This window comes from Sus scrofa, chromosome 6 (assembly GCF_000003025.6).
Source record: "Sus scrofa isolate TJ Tabasco breed Duroc chromosome 6, Sscrofa11.1, whole genome shotgun sequence".
NCBI classification, from domain to species: domain Eukaryota; kingdom Metazoa; phylum Chordata; class Mammalia; order Artiodactyla; family Suidae; genus Sus; species Sus scrofa.
In genome coordinates, this window is record NC_010448.4 from 85,924,490 (window position 1) to 85,942,229 (window position 17,740).

Genomic DNA, 17,740 nt, shown 5'->3' on the forward strand with positions numbered 1-17,740 from the left:
TGTAGTTTATAAAGCTACCTCACTAAAATTGAAGATCATGGGGCAAAGATGTTTGTTTTGATAGGCTTTAATAGTAGATAATGGCACAGACAGAAGACTCTATAGTGCTGAGAGCAACAGATTGGTGTCCTCGAGTTTACCTGAAACCTTCACTTACTGATTTGAAAGATGGGACTCTACCTAAAGATAGGCTTCTGCCTTCTTTTATAAAGTTTTAGGAGTAGCAGAGTCTGTAGATCTTTTGTGAGATCATATCTCTAATAGAAAAATAATTACTTAATATTGTTTATATTTGCTTTAACTTTTTTTTTTCTTCAGTTAGTGATTTTATTGGTAGCAATATTATAGGTACATGTGTATACAGCATGTTTTGTTAAATGTCTTCATTACTGACTTGCTGATGTCACGGATATGTAGCCTGCTCAGGAAGAACACAGGGAAGATCTAGATTTTGAGACTAAGGAAGGAGAAGGACTTGAAGAGTGCTCTAAAACAGACGTAAAAGAAGAAAGTCCTGAATCAAAAGCAGAAAGAGAATTAAAATCTTCCCAGAAATCCATCAGAAGACACAGAAACATGCATTGCAAGGTTTCTTTGTTGGATGACACAGTTTTCGAATGTGTTGTGGAGGTGAGTGCATTTCAGTTTCCAGTGGTTAGAACTCTTACAAATTGTTTCTTTTCTTTCCTTTTTTTTCTTTTTTTCGGGCTACACCCACAGTTTATGGAGGTTCCCAGGGTGGGGGTCTACAGCTGCCAGCCTACACCACAGCCACAGCAACGCAGGATCCAAGCTGCGTCTTCGACCTACACCACAGCTCATAGCAATGCCAGGTCCTTAGCCCACTGTGCAAAGCCAGGGATTGAACCCACAACCTCATGGTTCCTAGATGGATTCATTTTTGATGTGCCACTACGGGAACTCCTTGCAAATTGTTTCAAGTAGGATTGGGTAAGTGGTGCCATGGCCTGAGATAAGACCGTGAATAATGACTCTTTCTATGGACTGAGATATTAACAGTGATTTTCTGGAAGTGGAGGTGTGAAAGGATTACAAGCGAGTCTTATTTTCTTCTTCAGTTTTTTTCTGTATCTGCCAGATCTTGTGAATTGAGCATGTGTTACTCTTATAATCCCAAACAGTTATGTTTAAGAAAAAAATTGGTTGGTTATTTATAGAGTAGCCTTCCGTGACTAGATTTCCCAGGGTAGTCTCAATTTCTAGGCCTAGCAGTCCCTATAATTGTACTTGTCAAAAAAAAAAAAAAATTACTATCTATTCATTTCTCTCAGATATAAACCTTAATGAGCTTTAGTTTATTTAATGTATTTCTTTAGCTGCATGAGATAGGATATAAAAAACTAAAATCAACTAATGCCACTTACGGAAATTTTCTGTTACTTCCAGAAAAGAATAAAGGATTAAATCAAGATAGAATAAAAATGTCAGTTAGTTATTCTTTTGCTTCTTCAAGACAAGTTAAAATCCTTGAAAATCTATCAGCTATTATTTTAAACTAGAGCTTAATTGTCAATTATGATATGCTTGGTGTATAAAGCAATTGTGATTATTACTAATAATACCTTTTGATAAAACATATAATTCACATATACTTGTATCTTAGGTATGTAAGAAATTATTTCTAAATGTAATTATTTATATGTAAATATATCAAAGCACAATTAAAATATTATATTTATTAATAGGTATTCCCTCTGCAAGTTTTAAAAAAGGAATCAAGAAAAATACAGTGTGGCACTTCAAAAATTATACTGCACTGGTAACTAGAGGAGACCTAGGTCTGCTCTTTCTGCTTCTCACAACTATCTAGTCTAGAGGTGGAGAAAGGTATTCCACACTCATTCTTCCCATTCAGACCACATCTAGATATGGGTCCCTTATGTATGAAACATTTTGGGAATGATGTGTTTCAGAATTCAGAATGTTTTGGGTTTTAGAAAAGCAATAAGTACATATTCTTCAAATTTCATAATACACCCAGTAGGGTGTATAGCAGTAGGTATGTGATAAAACGCATTTTTTTCTGTGGGAAAATGTATGAAGATTTGCTCTTAAGTTGGATAAATAAAGATAAAAAAATAGCCTATATATTGGAATGTAGTTGATTTAAAAAAAATAGTCTATAATAGTTCAGGTTAGAATTTGCCTTCAGATGAGATTTGAACAAAAACAAAATAAAACAAAACCCCCCAAACCCAACCTTTCACTTTTCAGAACTTCTGGATTTTGGAATTATAAATAAGAGAGTAGGGACCTGTATGTGAAGAATTTCCACATTGTCTGTCATTTAGAGTGAAAACATGGAAGGGAAAAAGTGAAGCAATAATGTAATATTGATGGGATAAGTCTGAAAATGAATTAATATCTATGTGAATTACTAATAGTCATTAAAAATAACTCAGTTCATTGAAGGAAGGACATGTCATTCATATGTGTCTATATATGCTAAAAATGATTTCTAATTTTTTAGAAGTTTTAAAAAATATGTTTCTCAGAAGACATTAGCATGTTTAATTTTTTTCAACAATTCCAGTAATAGGGCGGGTATAAATATTCTTCTCATTTTACAGATGAGAAGGCTAATGTTCAGAAACAGTAATTGAATCGACTCAGGTTGTTTAGTTAGTAAATGGAAAAACCAGAACTTTTTGGCTTTAAAGCTCAGTTCTTACGTTAGGTCGTTTCCTCCCTATGAACAGAAATACAAAGACTCCAAATTAGTGGTTTGATTTTCTAGGAAGAAAAATATTAAGAAATGATTTGTAGCACAACTGCAAGAGCCACTGCAACAGGTAATATCCATAGGGTATCCAAAATCTTACACTTTATGCATTTTTTCTGAATGAGATTTTCTGAATGAGATTGCAGGGAGTTGCGTTAAAGGTCATTTGGGGAAATTTGGTCTAATGATTTCCATAGCCACTGCTAATTGTCATTGTCAACCGCGATTCAGTTAATTCGGGCACTCACAGTGACTGGCAGTGGCCCATAGCAAACTTGAACAAATATTGCTCCCAAAATAAAGATGGTAATGTTTAGGAAGGAGGCAGGGGCTGCTCGATTCAAGGAATGTGGAATTTTACTTTAAATTGTGGCACCATTTCCAAGCAGCTATGCATGTGTTGCGTATTTAAACTGACAAATTAAGAAACAGGTTTTTTTATTACTCATATTGTTCTGTTTATACTGTATAGCCATCTGAAAGTGTTACTAACCAAGGATAAAAGAGGAAATTGGAAAGTGACATTTTATACTGTTTGGTGATAAATACAGAAATAAGAGGAAGCCTCAACTAAAGTATATATGTCTTTGCAGAAACATGCTAAGGGACAAGATTTACTTAAACGAGTATGTGAACACCTCAATCTTTTGGAAGAAGACTACTTTGGTCTAGCCATTTGGGATAACGAAACCTCTAAGGTAAGGCGACTGCTTGTAATATAAAAACTAACTCTCCCAGATTGTTTTAATTCATTTATTGTTTTTCTTTTCTTTTTTTTTTTTGGCTACCCGGAAGCATACGCAGTTCCCAGGCCAGGGATCTGATCCTAGCCACAGTTGCAGACCTGTGCTGCAGCTTCGGCAGCGCCGGATCCTTTAACCGTGCTGGGATAGGGATCAAACCTGTGTCCTGATGCTCCAGAGACACTGCCAATCCCATTGTGCCACAACAGGAACTCTTAATTCATTTACTATTGTTAAGAATGTATTGATGTCTGCATCTCCAAGATACAGTGTACTTAGTAAGGAAAGCTTTAAGATAATTAAATAAAACATTACCTCCAAAACTGCAGTGAAAACCTTTCTGCAGCTGCTAGCTAGAAAGTTCTCCTGTAGTTCTCCTGTGGTGCAGTGGATTAAGGATCCAGCATTATCACTGCAGTGGCTTCGTTCACTGCTGTGGCTCTGGTTCGTTCTGTAATCCATGGGTGGAGCCAAAAAAAAAAAAAAAGAGAGAGAGAGAAGAGAGTAGAAAATTCTTCTGTAAATCGAGGAAGATACTTTGGAAAGTATTCTGTCATACAGTCTCAGTGAAATGAAATAAATTGAATGTTTTTATATTGTGTGGGTATGTATGTGGAACAAGGTTGATGTGGGAGTATTTGAAAATAGTTGAATTTGGCATATAAATAAAATCACTGAGTACCAATACCTACTTATTTAATGTAACTGCTGTAATTTTTCTGTGAACCAAGTATACTTTAATTGCTGGAAGCTGACTTGTCAAAGGACATGCAGCAGAGGAAATTCTTTCCTCTTGCAGCAGAGCTTCCAGTGCTTATGTTGGTTTAGAAACTTCCGTTGCATTGAAAACTTTTCACTGTTGTTGATGTCATCGATATTCAGCCCTATCAGCTAGTTTTATTTCCTTTGTAGTAGTTTTCACTATCCTGTTTATTTTTTAGTGAGCAAATACTAAATTGCTTTAATTAAATTTATTTATATATTTATGTATAAAGTGATCTTAAAAGTGCCCAATATAAAAGCTGAATTTTGTTTGTATAGCAAAGTACAGCAAGGTAAAAAAGGGCTTTTGGAGTTCCCGTCGTGGCTCAGTGGTTAACGAATCTGATTAGGAATCAGGAGGTTGTGGGTTCTAACCCTGGCCTCGCTCAATGGGTTAAGGATCCGGTGTTGCCGTGAGCTATGGTGTAGGTTTCAGATGTGGCTCAGATCCCGCGTTGCTGTGGCTGTGGTGTAGACTAGCAGCTACAGCTCCGATTAGACCCCTGGCCTGGGAACCTCCATATGCCGTGGGTATGGCCCTAAAAAGACAAAAACAAATAAACATTGTTTTGTAGTTCCCGTTGTGGCGCAGTGGTTAACGAATCCGACTAGGAACCGTGAGGTTGCGGGTTCGGTCCCTGCCCTTGCTCAGTGGGTTAACGATCCGGCATTGCCCTGAGCTGTGGTGTAGGTTGCAGACGCGGCTCGGATCCCGAGTTGCTGTGGCTCTGGCGTAGGCCGGTGGCTACAGCTCCAATTGGACCCCTAGCCTGGGAACCTCCAAATGCCGCGGGAGCGGCCCAAGAAATAGCAAAAAGACAAAAAAAAACCCCCCCAAAAAAGGGCTTTGTTGTCCCCCTTAGATAAAATATTTCTGGGGGAAAAAAGTTGATGTCAATCTAGTTTCAACTAGTTTTATGGTTTATAAAAACCTCTTCTGGGGAAGTCAGTGGACAAGTGAATACTGGGAAACATAAGTCTTATCACAGTCAGGGCATCTGGCAGGTCTGAGGGCCAGGTTCTTACAGGATATGGTTTGGGGTAATGGGCTGTTCTATTATTTCCTACTTCTAAATTCATCATGGCTAACTTCCAGCTCTCAGAAATAGGTCAAAGCTGAGTTGTCCTTTGGGTTAAAATGAAAGTCTTTAGCTGATCCAAGAAGTAGGGCATGGCCCAAATAAATCCTGTACAGAAATGAATCTGGAGAAGACTTCTTTAGCATTGTCAGGGTCAAGGGATAATACAGTAGCAAAAGCCATTGTGGTGGTGACAGTCCTTTCCCAACATGTTGTCTCTTTGAGTCATACTTCTCCAGTCTGGATGAGTTGCTTTGTGTTTGTACATCATCATCATTCTGGGGATGTGCTTTACTTCTCTCTTGTGATGTTTCTTTAGTTTCCTTTATCCTAGCATTTCCTTGTGTTTTGATAGCGCATTCATGAGGAATTAAATTTGGGGATGTAATCTTTTTGAGATATTACATGTGTGAAAAATATCTTTATATTATTGTCATATTTGGTTGTCAGTTTGGTTGGGTATAGAATTTTAGGCTTGAAATTATTTGCCTTCATAATTTTGGAAACATTGCTCCATTGTCTTAGAGTTTTTATTTTTTTAACTACTTATTTATTTATTTTTGTCTTAAAGTTTTTAATGTTGGCTATCAAGAAGGTCAGAGCTATTCTGATTCCTGATCCTTTGTAGAACTAAGTTAGTAGAATCCTTCCCCCTCCCTCCCTTCCTTCCTTCCCTGTTCTGAGATTCTCAGTGATGCATCTTGGTGTGGTTTGACTGTGACCCATTGTTCTGGACCCATGTTTGTATTCTTTTTTTGTTTTTGTACCCATGGCATATGGAAGTTCCCAGGCCAGGGGTCCAGTCAGAGCCACAGCTACCAGCCTATGCCACAGCCACAGCAATGCCAGCCTATGCCACAGCCACAGCAATGCCAGATCTGAGCTGCATCTGTGACCTACACCACAGCTCACAGCAATGCCGGATCCTTCACCCCTTGAGCAAAGGCAGGGATCGAACCCGTAACCTCATGGTTCCTAGTCGGATTCGTTAACCACTGAGCCACAACGGGAACTCCGAGCAATTAATCTTTGTTAGTCACTTATCTAAGTTTTCTGTAAACACAAAGCATTCTAGAGCTGTAAGCCTTGTGGGGGTCACCCCCTTCATTTTATAGATGAGAAAACTTGAAGGCAGTGACTTACTCCAATTTACACAGTTAGTTCATTCCTTGCCTGATGTCCGTTCCTAAGTAATTTCTCCTTCAGCTTTTTATCCCTGTAACATCTTTTACATTTTATCTTTGTTTCTTGGTTTTTGTTTCCTGCTTACAGAATTAGTTCCTCATATTGTGGAACCATAATACAAGGAGAGATAAATATTTCATCCTCTTCCCATCCCCTCTCGGGTGTTTCTTTTGTATATGTGAAGATTTGTCCCTTGTGCATGTAACTTCTCTGCTTAAGAGCTTCTGGATCTGTATGTTTTGTTTATAGACAGTGGGGTACCTTTAGTGGGAAGGAAAGGTAATTGAATTGGCTTTTTCCTCACAGGGAATGGCTTGCTCTTTCCCTACAGACTGCGTGGCAATAGGCCTATTGCCACAATGTGTGGCAAGAGAAGAGGAAAAGCAATCAGAAGTAAACTTCTATGGTCTTGTGAGAGATTTATTACCACCATGAAGCAAAGTTATATGAGTTAAATAGCTGCTTCCTAGATTTTATACCTATTTGGAATTAGTTATTCATGCTTGAATCAAGGATTTTTTTTCTGGAGGCTCCAGGATGCCCTTTGTGCCGCCTTCCAGTCACTATGCCAAGCCCCTAACAATCGTCACCCCCAGCCCCTGTCAGAAGTAGCAGATGTCTTCCTAACATCCACACCATCAATTTCTTTTGCCTATTTTTAAACTTTACCTAGCCATACAGTATGTTCTCTTAGGTCTGGCTTCTTTCGTTTTGTTCAGTATGATGTTTTTGAGTTTCATCCAGGTTGTGGGGTGGAGCAGTAGTTCATTCACTCTCACTGCTGTATGATAGTTCACTGTTTGACTGTAGCACACTTTATTTATGCAATCTACTGTTGAGGGACATTTGGCTCATTACAGTTTGTGGCTTTTACGAACGCTGCCCTGGGAACATTCTTATATGTCTTTTAGTGCATATCATGTCATATTCATTTCTGTTGGGTGTATTCCTAGAAGCGGAATTGCTGGATTGTATATGACACACATATATGCTCAGCTTTATGAGTTACTATCAGTTTTCCAAAGTGGTGTTACCAATTTGCACTCCTGCCAGCACCAAGAGTTCCAGTTGTGCCACCTTCTCATGGGCACCTGTATAAATGGGATGGTCACCTTGGACTTTGCCCTTGTTGGTACAGGATGAGGAGGGGCCACCTCACTCCTCTTTTCTAAATACAACTGAAATTCAATTCTAAACTTTTTGGAAAAGGGAATGGGAAGGGGTTGGGAGGAGGCATGAGAGGGGCTTCTGGGATTGCTGGCAATAATATATGTTCACTTTGATAATTTATTGATCCATCCATATGTTTTATGTACTTTTCTGTATATATCTTATGTCAAAAATCTTTAGACAATTCAATTTAGAAATATCTGTCTTTTAAAATAAAAACCAACAACAAAGAACAAATTTAAAAAAGAATTAAAACTAAAAAAGGAAGTTATTCCTTTTTTATTTTGTTTGAAAAAACAAAATAAACGTAAATTTTAAAATACCATAAAATTTTTAAAAAAAGAACGTGTAAGTGAAGTAAAAGCACTAGAATTAGCACACTTCAGTGATCAAAAAAAAAAAAAAGAAAAGAAAGAAAAAATAAATTTAAAAACAAACGAAAAAAATTCTGTCTTTAAACATTTCTCAAGGAACCTATGAAAGATGTTAATGGTGAGGCTCTTTTTTTTTTCTTTCTTTCTTTTTTTTTTTTTTTTTTATGCACCTGCAGCATATGGAGTTTCCCAGGCTAGGGGTAGAATCAGAGCTACCGCTGTCAGCCTGCGCCACTGCCATAGCAATGTCAGATCCGAGCTGCATCTGCGACCTACACCACAGCTCAGGGCAACACTAAATCCTTAACCCACTGAGCAAGGCCAGGGATTGAAACTGCAACCTAATGTTCCAGTCGGATTCATTTCTGCTGCACCACTACAGTAACTCCTTTTTGTTTGTTTTTTTAAAACATGGTCCACTGTGGTTTGAGGAACCCTGCCCTCATGGTGTGCAGACTTTGAGGTTGGAGAATGGTGAAGGGAGAAATTAGTGTGAGCAAGCATAGTCAGGGAAAACAAAATAGTTATTCATTCAGTAAACGTTAACTGAGCATGAACCATGTTCCTGGTGCTGTGCTGACATAGAAAACTTGGATGAAACTGGAGGTCAGAATTGGAGGGAAAAATAAGATCTAGGTCATGCCCATAATTCTGGTTATAGATCTCTGTTAGTCTTTACAGAATAATGAAAATAACAGGTGCTTATTTGACATTTCTTGTTTACTAAGAGCTTTACATATATTAACTATCTTAATCTTCACAGTAACTCTAAGATAGGCACTACTACTCATATCTCACTTTTTTTCATTTATAGATGAGGAAACTGAAGTACAGAGATGCCCAGAGTCACTCAGCTAGGAAGTAGTAGAGCTAGAATTCAAGCCCAGCTGTCTGGCCCCCTGTTTCTCTGTTAAAAACACTATCTTATGTGAAATTAATGCAAAGAATGTTGGCAATGTATGTTGACCTAGAAGGACTATTGGAGGTGGTCAGTAACTCTACTTCTGGTTCTCTGTGGCTGGTGTATTTTGGAGCTCTGTGTGAATGCCTTTTCTTCTTTTTACAGACATGGCTGGATTCTGCCAAAGAAATAAAAAAGCAGGTTCGTGGTAAGTGAATATAGCCCTTTTTATAGCTCTTTCTTTCTTTTAGTAGGTCGGAAGATTTCCAACCATTTTCTGGCTGTGAGTCACTTTAGAATCCTGACTATGGCAGATGGCTTTGAAATTGAGATAAAGCCTTCCTTTGGAACGTGGCAATTCTATAATAGAAGGATACAGTAGAGGTAGACACCATTGAGATGTAGGCCAGATCTTGATTTCTTTTTTTTTTTTTTTCAACTAGGCAAAGTGGAGAAAGATAGGAATGACTGAGAGAAACAGAGGGTGGAAAGAACAAAGAATAGGAGAGAAAGGATATGGGAGTCAGTTCTCCAAATGGTAGTGACTGAGACTGTGATAGTATACAATTGGGAGTTTGCTGCCTGATCCTGTTCCATTTAAATTGTTCTGGACTGTTGAGTTCTAACCTTCTCCGGGTTTCCCTCTCTGCAGTTCTTTTTTATTGTCCCTTTTCAATAGTCTTCCTCCAATCTGAAATATATAAGGAACTATGGAAGGAAAAAAAAGAAAAGAATGGAAATTTCTTGCCAGTGGCCTTTCTGACATTGTGGCTTTCTCTTAGTTCCAGGCCCTCTGGCATATATTACTGTTGGACACCCTCCCCAGACTGGTGTCCTGGGATAGAGTTTTCTAGCTTGAAAAAAAAGCGTAGATTAGTATTTTGTAGCCCCAGGCCCAATGGACTAAAGGATAGGGACCCCCCCTCCCCACCCCTATTTCTGACTAGATGTTTAGTTTATTTTTGAGGAAACTTGTAGGAACTGCAAAAGATGTTATTCATCATGATTAGTAAGTTTTAAATGTGTTACCTGAAAACAGATTTTATTTTCCATTTATTTCTTAAGAGAAAACAGTTGTGTTATGGTGAAATGTTTTCCTTTAGTCCCTATTTATTTACATTAAAATAGAGAAGCACAATACTCCTTTGGACTGGCAACTCTCTGTATTTGCCCCCTGCCTATAAAGTCTTGTTTTAAAATGCAAGTCAGAGAAAAAAATATTCAGAATATTTGAGACATGACAAGAAAAAACATGATTCTAAGCCCCTTTCTATGAAAATATTGTTAATATTCAATATTACTCAAGAATAAATGATTGTATAAGAAGACTCTAGGAAGAAAAGTTAAAACAGAGTTTATGATGTGTGGAGAAGAATACCTAGTAGATTATCTTTCAGGCTATTTAAAAAAAAAAAAAAAAGTCTTGCTAAGAAAAATAACCTAAGTGTCTTTTTAAAAAATTACAAAATAAAAACTCTTAACATGGGAAAGAAAAACTGTGCCTGTAACACAAACTTTAATAGGGAATCAAAATGTAAACACTTCATTGCACCAAAGAGAAGGTCAACATTTCTCTATTGCAAAGACTTTGTGTTTTTTTTTAACTATCTTTCATTGGGAGTTGCTGCTGTAACACAGTGGAAACAAATCCGACTGATATCCATGGGAATGCAGGTTAGATCCCTGGCCTCGCTTAGTGGGTTGGGGATCCGGCGTTGCCTTGAGCTGTGGTGTAGGTCACAGACGCGGTTTGAATCTGATTCTTGCTGTGGCTGTGGCATAGGCTGGCAGCTGTAGCTCGGATTGGACCCCTAGCCTGGGAACTTCCATATGCCGCGGGTGCAGCCCTAAAAAAAAAAGGGGGAGAGAGAGAGAGAGAGAGATAGAGAGAAATAAATAAATAAAAATAAAATAGAACAGTACAGGTACGGTTTATTTCTTTTGTTTTGTTTTCCTCTTAGTTGTATCCCCTTCTTTCCCTGTCCATAGAAATCTCTTTTGAATTTGGGCTGATTCAGTCCATGGTTTTATATTTTTCCTGCTGTATATCCATACCTATGCATATATCCATGCCTATATCCATACCTTTCATATATCTCCTAAAAAATACTGACATATAAAAAAACGCAAATTATGCTTAAGAAATTCTATAGTCCAGGTTTTGCCTCTTCTAAATGCATCCTCTTCACCTTCCTCTGCAGAGGTCACCACTGTACTGAATTTTGTGTTAACGATTCCATTTTATTTTTAAAATGTTTTAAATTACCTAATGTATACCTAAAAACTTTATGTTTTACCTTTTTGAACATGATATAAATTGAATTATATAACAGCTAATCATTTAGGACTAGCTTTTCCTTTTTTTCTTTTTTTTTTAGGGCCGCACCCGAGGCACGGAGGTTCTCAGGCCAGGGGGTCTAATCAGAGCTATAGCTGCCAGCCTGCATCAGAGCCACAGCAATGCCAGATCCTAGCCGTGTCTGTGACCTACACCACAGCTCACCACAGCTCACAGCAACGCCAGATCCTTAACTGAGTGAGGCTGGGGATCAAACCTGCAACCTCAAGGCTCCTAGTCAGATTCATTTCTGCTGCGCCATGATGGAAACTCCCGAGACTAGCTTTTCTTATACAACATGATTTTGGAGTACATCTCAGTTGAAAAGTAAATTTCACAAAACAGTTTTTATTCTTTCCTATGAATGATATCCTCTGACTTTTTTCTTTTGTATTCTATTTCATTTTTTAAATGCTGATTTTGATCCATGAAACTGATTTATTTCACAATGGATCATGCTCCATAGTTAAAAAAAAAAATCCACTGATTTAGGCTACATACCTGAATGTGGAATTTCTAGATTAGAGTATGTTTATTTTTAGTTTTACCAGATATAGCCTTTAAGTTGATTGTAATTTAAATTGATTGTAATAGTTTATATCCCCACCACTAGTGTATGGAATAATTGCTAATTTTCTGTGTACTCAGAAGGCAGGAATTTTTTCCAGTTACTAATTTAAAAAAATTTTGGACGTAATTTCAAACTTACAAGTTGAAAGAATGGTACAAAGAATTCCTGGATACTCTTCACCCAGATTCCTCAAATGTTAATATTTTACTACATTTGTTTTGTCTTTTTTTCTCTTTATCTACACACACACACACACACACACACACACACACACACAGAGCCTTTTTTCTGAACCATTTAATAGTAAGTTACAACATTAGCAGTGCCGTTCACAGTAGCCTGAAGGGGAAAAGAATCCAAATGTCCATCAGTGGATAATGGGTAAACAAACTGTGTATATCCATACAATGGAATGAAGTACTGATACATGCTACAGCATTGATGAACCTCAAACGTCATGCTAAGTAAAAGGAGCCAGATATAAAAGGGCACATGTGTATGATTCCATTTGTGTGAAATACAGACCCATAGAGACAGAAAGCAGACTAGAGGTTGCCAGGGGCTAGGAGGAAGGTGGCAAGGGAGCTTAATGGATTCAGAGTCTCCTTTGTGGGTGATGAAAATGTTTGAAACTAGATAGAGGTAATGGTTATACAATATTGTGAATGTACTAAAAACTGCTGAATTATACCATTAAGTGTACTGGATTATATACTTTAAAATGGTTAAAATTATATGAATTTTACCTCAGTTTTAAAAAGAAGGATAAGTTGCAGTCATGATGTCCTTCTACCCCTAAATACTTCAGTTTGCATATCCTAAAAACTAGGAATTTTCTAACACAACCATAATACAGTTACTAAAAGCTGGAAATAAGCATCGAAACAATATTATAAACTATAAGCCTTATCTTTATAGCAAAAGAAAGTGCAAGGTGATACTTCACATTATTATCACGTTGCTTTAGTTTTCTTTAATCTGGAACCGTTCCTTGGTCTTTGAAGTATTTAATAACATTGATAGTTTTGCAGAATCCAGACCCATTATTTTGTAAACGGACGAGTTTGTCTGGTATCTCCTCACCGTGCATGAATCTTCAGCTTATGTACTTATTTACTTTTGTCAGGAATGTCATTGGGGTATTGCTGAGGTAGAAGGCAGAAATTTTAATGTTAAAAAATATTAGAGATTTTCCAGCCTCCTTTTTTTCCCCTAAACATTCTCTGTAGGGTTTACTAATTACAGTTGACCCTTAGTAATATGAGGGTGGGGTGGGTCCACTTACGTGCAGGTGATACTATATATAGGATGCACAGTTGGTTGAATCTGTGGATAGAGAGGCAGATAGTGAAGCAGTGTGGGTAGGGATTGTACGATATATGCAGAGGGTCTGTGCCCTAACCACAGGCTTGTTCAAAGTCAGCCATATATGTGTTATGTTCTAGAAGTGGTCAATGACTAAAGCTCAAATAAAGCATAAATGTTTTTTGAATTCCAAGTGATTAACTTTTCTAGCTTCTCTACTGCATTGAACTCTGAGCTTGCTTGCAGTTAAACTATCTTCTTTAGCAGTATCCCAAACTTGTTTCTCTTGCATGGAAATGAATAGGAACCAAAAGTATGGGTCCTTATACAAAGGAGAAGAGTAAGAGTTATTGGGACATTTCTGTTTGCGTATGGTTATTTCTTTCTTTTTTTTTTTTTTTTGGTCTTTTTTTTGTCTTTTTTGTTGTTGTTATTGTTGCTATTTCTTGGGCCGCTCCCGCGGCATATGGAGGTTCCCAGGCTAGGGGTTGAATCGGAGCTGTAGCCACCGGCCTACGCCAGAGCCACTGCAACTCGGGATCCGAGCCGCGTCTGCAACCTACACCACAGCTCACGGCAACGCCGGATCGTTAACCCACTGAGCAAGGGCAGGGACCGAACCCGCAACCTCATGGTTCCTAGTCGGATTCGTTAACCACTGCGCCACAACGGGAACTCCCGTATGGTTATTTCTAATGCGGTTAAACTTCTTTGTTTTGGGTTAAATGAAGAGGAAAAAGCCAACCATTTAATTTTTTAATATTTTATTTTATTTTATTTTTTGATTACCTTTTATCATTATATTTTTCTACTGTACAGCATGGTGACCCAGTCACACATACATGTATACATTCTTTTTTCTCACATTATCATGCTCCATCATAAGTGACTAGACCTAGTTTCCAGTAAAAAGCCAACCATTTTAAAAAGTGTTTTCATTTGATTAGGTCTAGTAGCAACGTCATTAGAGGTCCACATTAATGGGTAGGTGAATAATTTTAATACAGCAGTACCTGTTATCCTTCTCTTGTGGTCTTTTCTTTTTTTTTTTAAATTTACTTATTTTTTTACAGCCACATCTGCTGTAAAAAAAAAGTTCCCAGGCTAGGGGTCGAATCGGAGTTGCAGCTGTCGGCCTCCGCTGCAGCTTGTGGCAATGCCGGAGATCTTTAACTCACTGAATGAGGCCAGGGATCAAACCTGCATCCTCTTGGACACTACATTGGGCTTTTAACCCACTGAGCCACAACAGGAACTCCATCTCGTGGTCTTTTTTTTTAAAAAAATAAAACAGCTTTTTTTTTTTTTTTTCTGGAGCTATGGCATTCTCATATGACCTTCACAGCAGTGCTGTGCAACCAGTGGCTTTATTTTTTTTATTCACTCAGCCAATATTTCTTAGCATCCATGATATGCCAAGCACTATTTTAGGTGTTAGGAATACACACCAAATGAAACAAAATTCTTGCCTTCAGGAATTTGCATTTTAGTGGGATGAGACAAATATTATCCTTTAAAAAAAAAAAGCATATATATATACACACACACACACAAAGTACCAATTTCGAGTGGTATAAAAGAATATGTAGTGAAATTAGATCTCTCTTAATCCACTTTCCCCTCGCTACTCAGTTTTCCTCCCCAGGAGTTCCCCTTCCTTATTTCCCAATTCCTATACCTAGTTTATTATATATATCCTTACAGGGATAGGCTTTGCACCTATAAGCATACCTGTAATATGTACTTTTTTCTACCCCCAACTTTCACAGTTGCTTTCTATATGTACTATTCTTTACCTTGATTTTTTTTTCTCACTTAACACTAGATAGTGGCAATGTATCTTTTCTTGCTAAATAAATACATTTAGGTTGTCTGTAGACATTTCCACAGTATCTTATACATATATCATTTGACCACATTTAAGTGTATGTTTAGATACATTTACGGAAATGGAATTGCTAGGCGAAAGGGTATATCCATTTTATGTTTTGATAGGTATTGTCAAATTGTTTTCCATGGTGTTGTACTGATTTACACTCACATCAGCAAGAGAATAAAATTCTTATTTTCCCCGCTATCTGTGGGTATCAAGCTTTTTATATTGATTAGCTCAAAAAGAAAACAAAAATCACACTTTGTAAAGTATTGCTAATTTACTTTCCTTAATATTACTCCTCCTATACAGTTAAAACATTGCCATTTATGTGTGTTATGAAATAAATAAATTTATGTTTGAAGTTCTTAAATGCTGAATTAATATTTATTAAACATTCCTTTGGCTTTTTTCCCATCTTGATTTGCTGTAGCCAACACACTTTTTTTTTTTGCTTTTTAGGGCCTCACCCGAAGCATATGGAAATTCCCAGGCTAGGGGTCGAATCAGAGTTATAGCTGCCGGCTTACACCACAGCCATAGCAATGTGAGATCCTAGCCACGTCTGTGACTTACATCAGAGCTCGTGGCAACACCAGATCCTTAATCCACTGAGCAAGGCCAGGGATTGAACTGAGTCCTCATGTATACTAGTTGGGTTCGTTACCACTGAGCCACAATGGGAGCTCCAGCAATGCTTTTTTTTTTGTCTTTTTGGGGCCACACTTGTGGCATTTGGAGGTTCCCAGGCTAGGGGTTGAACTGAAGCTGTAACCACTGGCCTACACCACAGCAACAGCAGCTCAGGATCCAAGCTGCATCTGCAGCCTATACCACAGCTCACAGCAACACCAAATCATTAACCCACTGAGTGAGGCCAGGATTGAACCTGCGTCCTCATGGATACTAGTCAGATTCATTTCGGCTGAGTGACGATGGGAACTCCAGCCAATTCATTTTTGTTGGTAGCCTAGAAGTCACCTTTTTAAAATGTCTATATAGGAATTATGAGTTAACAATGAGTAGATTGATGTGATTTTTATCATATCAGAAAGCGAAACAACAGATGGCATGTTACAGTGTTTGAATTGTAAGTACTCCTTCCCCCCTTTATGAGAAACAATTATAGGGTCGACTTTCTAAGTTCCATTTAAAATTTTTGGGCTATGAAACATTAGAAGTGAGTTGATAGCAGACATTAGGATTGACTAAATTTGAGGCAAGTTTGTTATATGGTCTTGAATTTGCCTTCCAGTCCAAATTTTGACGGAAAATATCAACCATTTCCAAGAAACTCCTATATTAAATATTTTAACATGCTTAAATCTACATATGCATTAAGATATTCAAATTACTTCAAATTTAAATTGCATATTGTCATCGCCAGCCAATAGCAATAAAAAAGATATTTGGAGGGAGTTCCCATTATGGTGCAGTGGGAATAATCCAACTAGCATCCAAGAGGACACAGTTCAGTCCCTGGCCTTACTCCGTGGGGTTAAAGGATCTGGCATTGCTGTGGTTGTGGTGTAGGCCGACAGCAGTAGTTCTGATTCGATCCCTAGCCTGGGAACTTCTGTATGCCGTGGGTGTGGCCCTAAAAAGAAAAAAAAAAGGTGTTTGGAGACAAAATACTGTGGATGCAAAACAGAACAATGTTTGAAACACAGGTACTCATGGTGGGGTAGTAGAGTCCAGTGATAAAAAGCATGGGATTTGGAGTCAGAGACCCTGAATTTATTAGCTATATATTTTCTTAAGCCTCTGCTTCTTCATAAATAAAATGAACTGCTAGTAGTGCCTACCTCCTTGGGTTTCTGTGAGGATTAAATGAGTTATTGTATACAAGGGTCCCAGCCTAGTGCCTGGCCTGCAATAAGAACTGAATAAAATGCAGCTCCTAGCCTCATAACCAGTCATACTTATTTCTGACTGAGATCAGGCTCTACTCTTTGGGCAGTCAGCAGTCATGTCAGAAAAACTCTGAAGGGATATCATTTAGCTGGAAAAATTGAAATGCATTCTCCACTTTTACTTGTAATGTCTGATTTTCATTGTAGATAAAAAATATGAAACACTTGTATGAGTCTTAGGATTGAAGTATTGTGTTTTGCTACCTAAAATATTTTTTATTAGAGTGTCTAAGAGCCATATACTCTTCTTATTCCTAAAATCTCTTAATCTCACCCGTATTAATGGGAAGAGTGCTTTTGTTTATTAAAGATAATGTTGAGAGATATCACAAATAAATAATGCCAACCCCAAAAGAAAACATCCGTGGATCACTCGAATGACCTTTGAGGACCCAGAGTGGTATATAGATCACATTTTGAAAACCATTTTTTTTTTTTTAGGAAATTCTCATTTTATAGTCCCTAAATAAGGCTTTTATATTCTTGAAAACCATTTCTACAAACCTGTTGACCTATAGGATGGTTTCCTTCATGTTGTTTTGCTTATATAGTTTTTTGTTTGTTTATTTGCTTTTTAGGGCTGCATGCACTGCATGTGGAAGTTCCCAGGCTAGGGGTTGAATCAGAGCTATAGGTGCTGGCATACACCACAGACATAGCAACGTGGGATCCGAGCCATGTCTGCAACCTACACCACAGCTCACGACAACTCCACGTCCTTAACCTACTGAGCAAGGCCAGGGATCAAACCCATATCCTTGTGGATACTAGTCAGGGTCTGCT

At 37.8% G+C, this 17,740-nt stretch overlaps 1 protein-coding gene across 48 annotated transcripts in view; it reads left to right on the top strand.

Moving 5' to 3' along the window:
* Positions 1-17,740, top strand: part of EPB41 (erythrocyte membrane protein band 4.1) — a 186,985-nt gene that overhangs the window by 81,952 nt on the left and 87,293 nt on the right. For all 48 annotated transcript variants that reach the window (XM_021095691.1, XM_021095693.1, XM_021095713.1 and 45 more), the window contains exons 3-5: positions 418-630; positions 3,337-3,441; positions 9,123-9,165. In XM_021095691.1, the coding sequence (XP_020951350.1) occupies positions 577-630; positions 3,337-3,441; positions 9,123-9,165 (202 nt within the window). In that variant the 5' untranslated portion in view covers positions 418-576. The remainder of the gene's footprint in view (positions 1-417; positions 631-3,336; positions 3,442-9,122; positions 9,166-17,740) is intronic.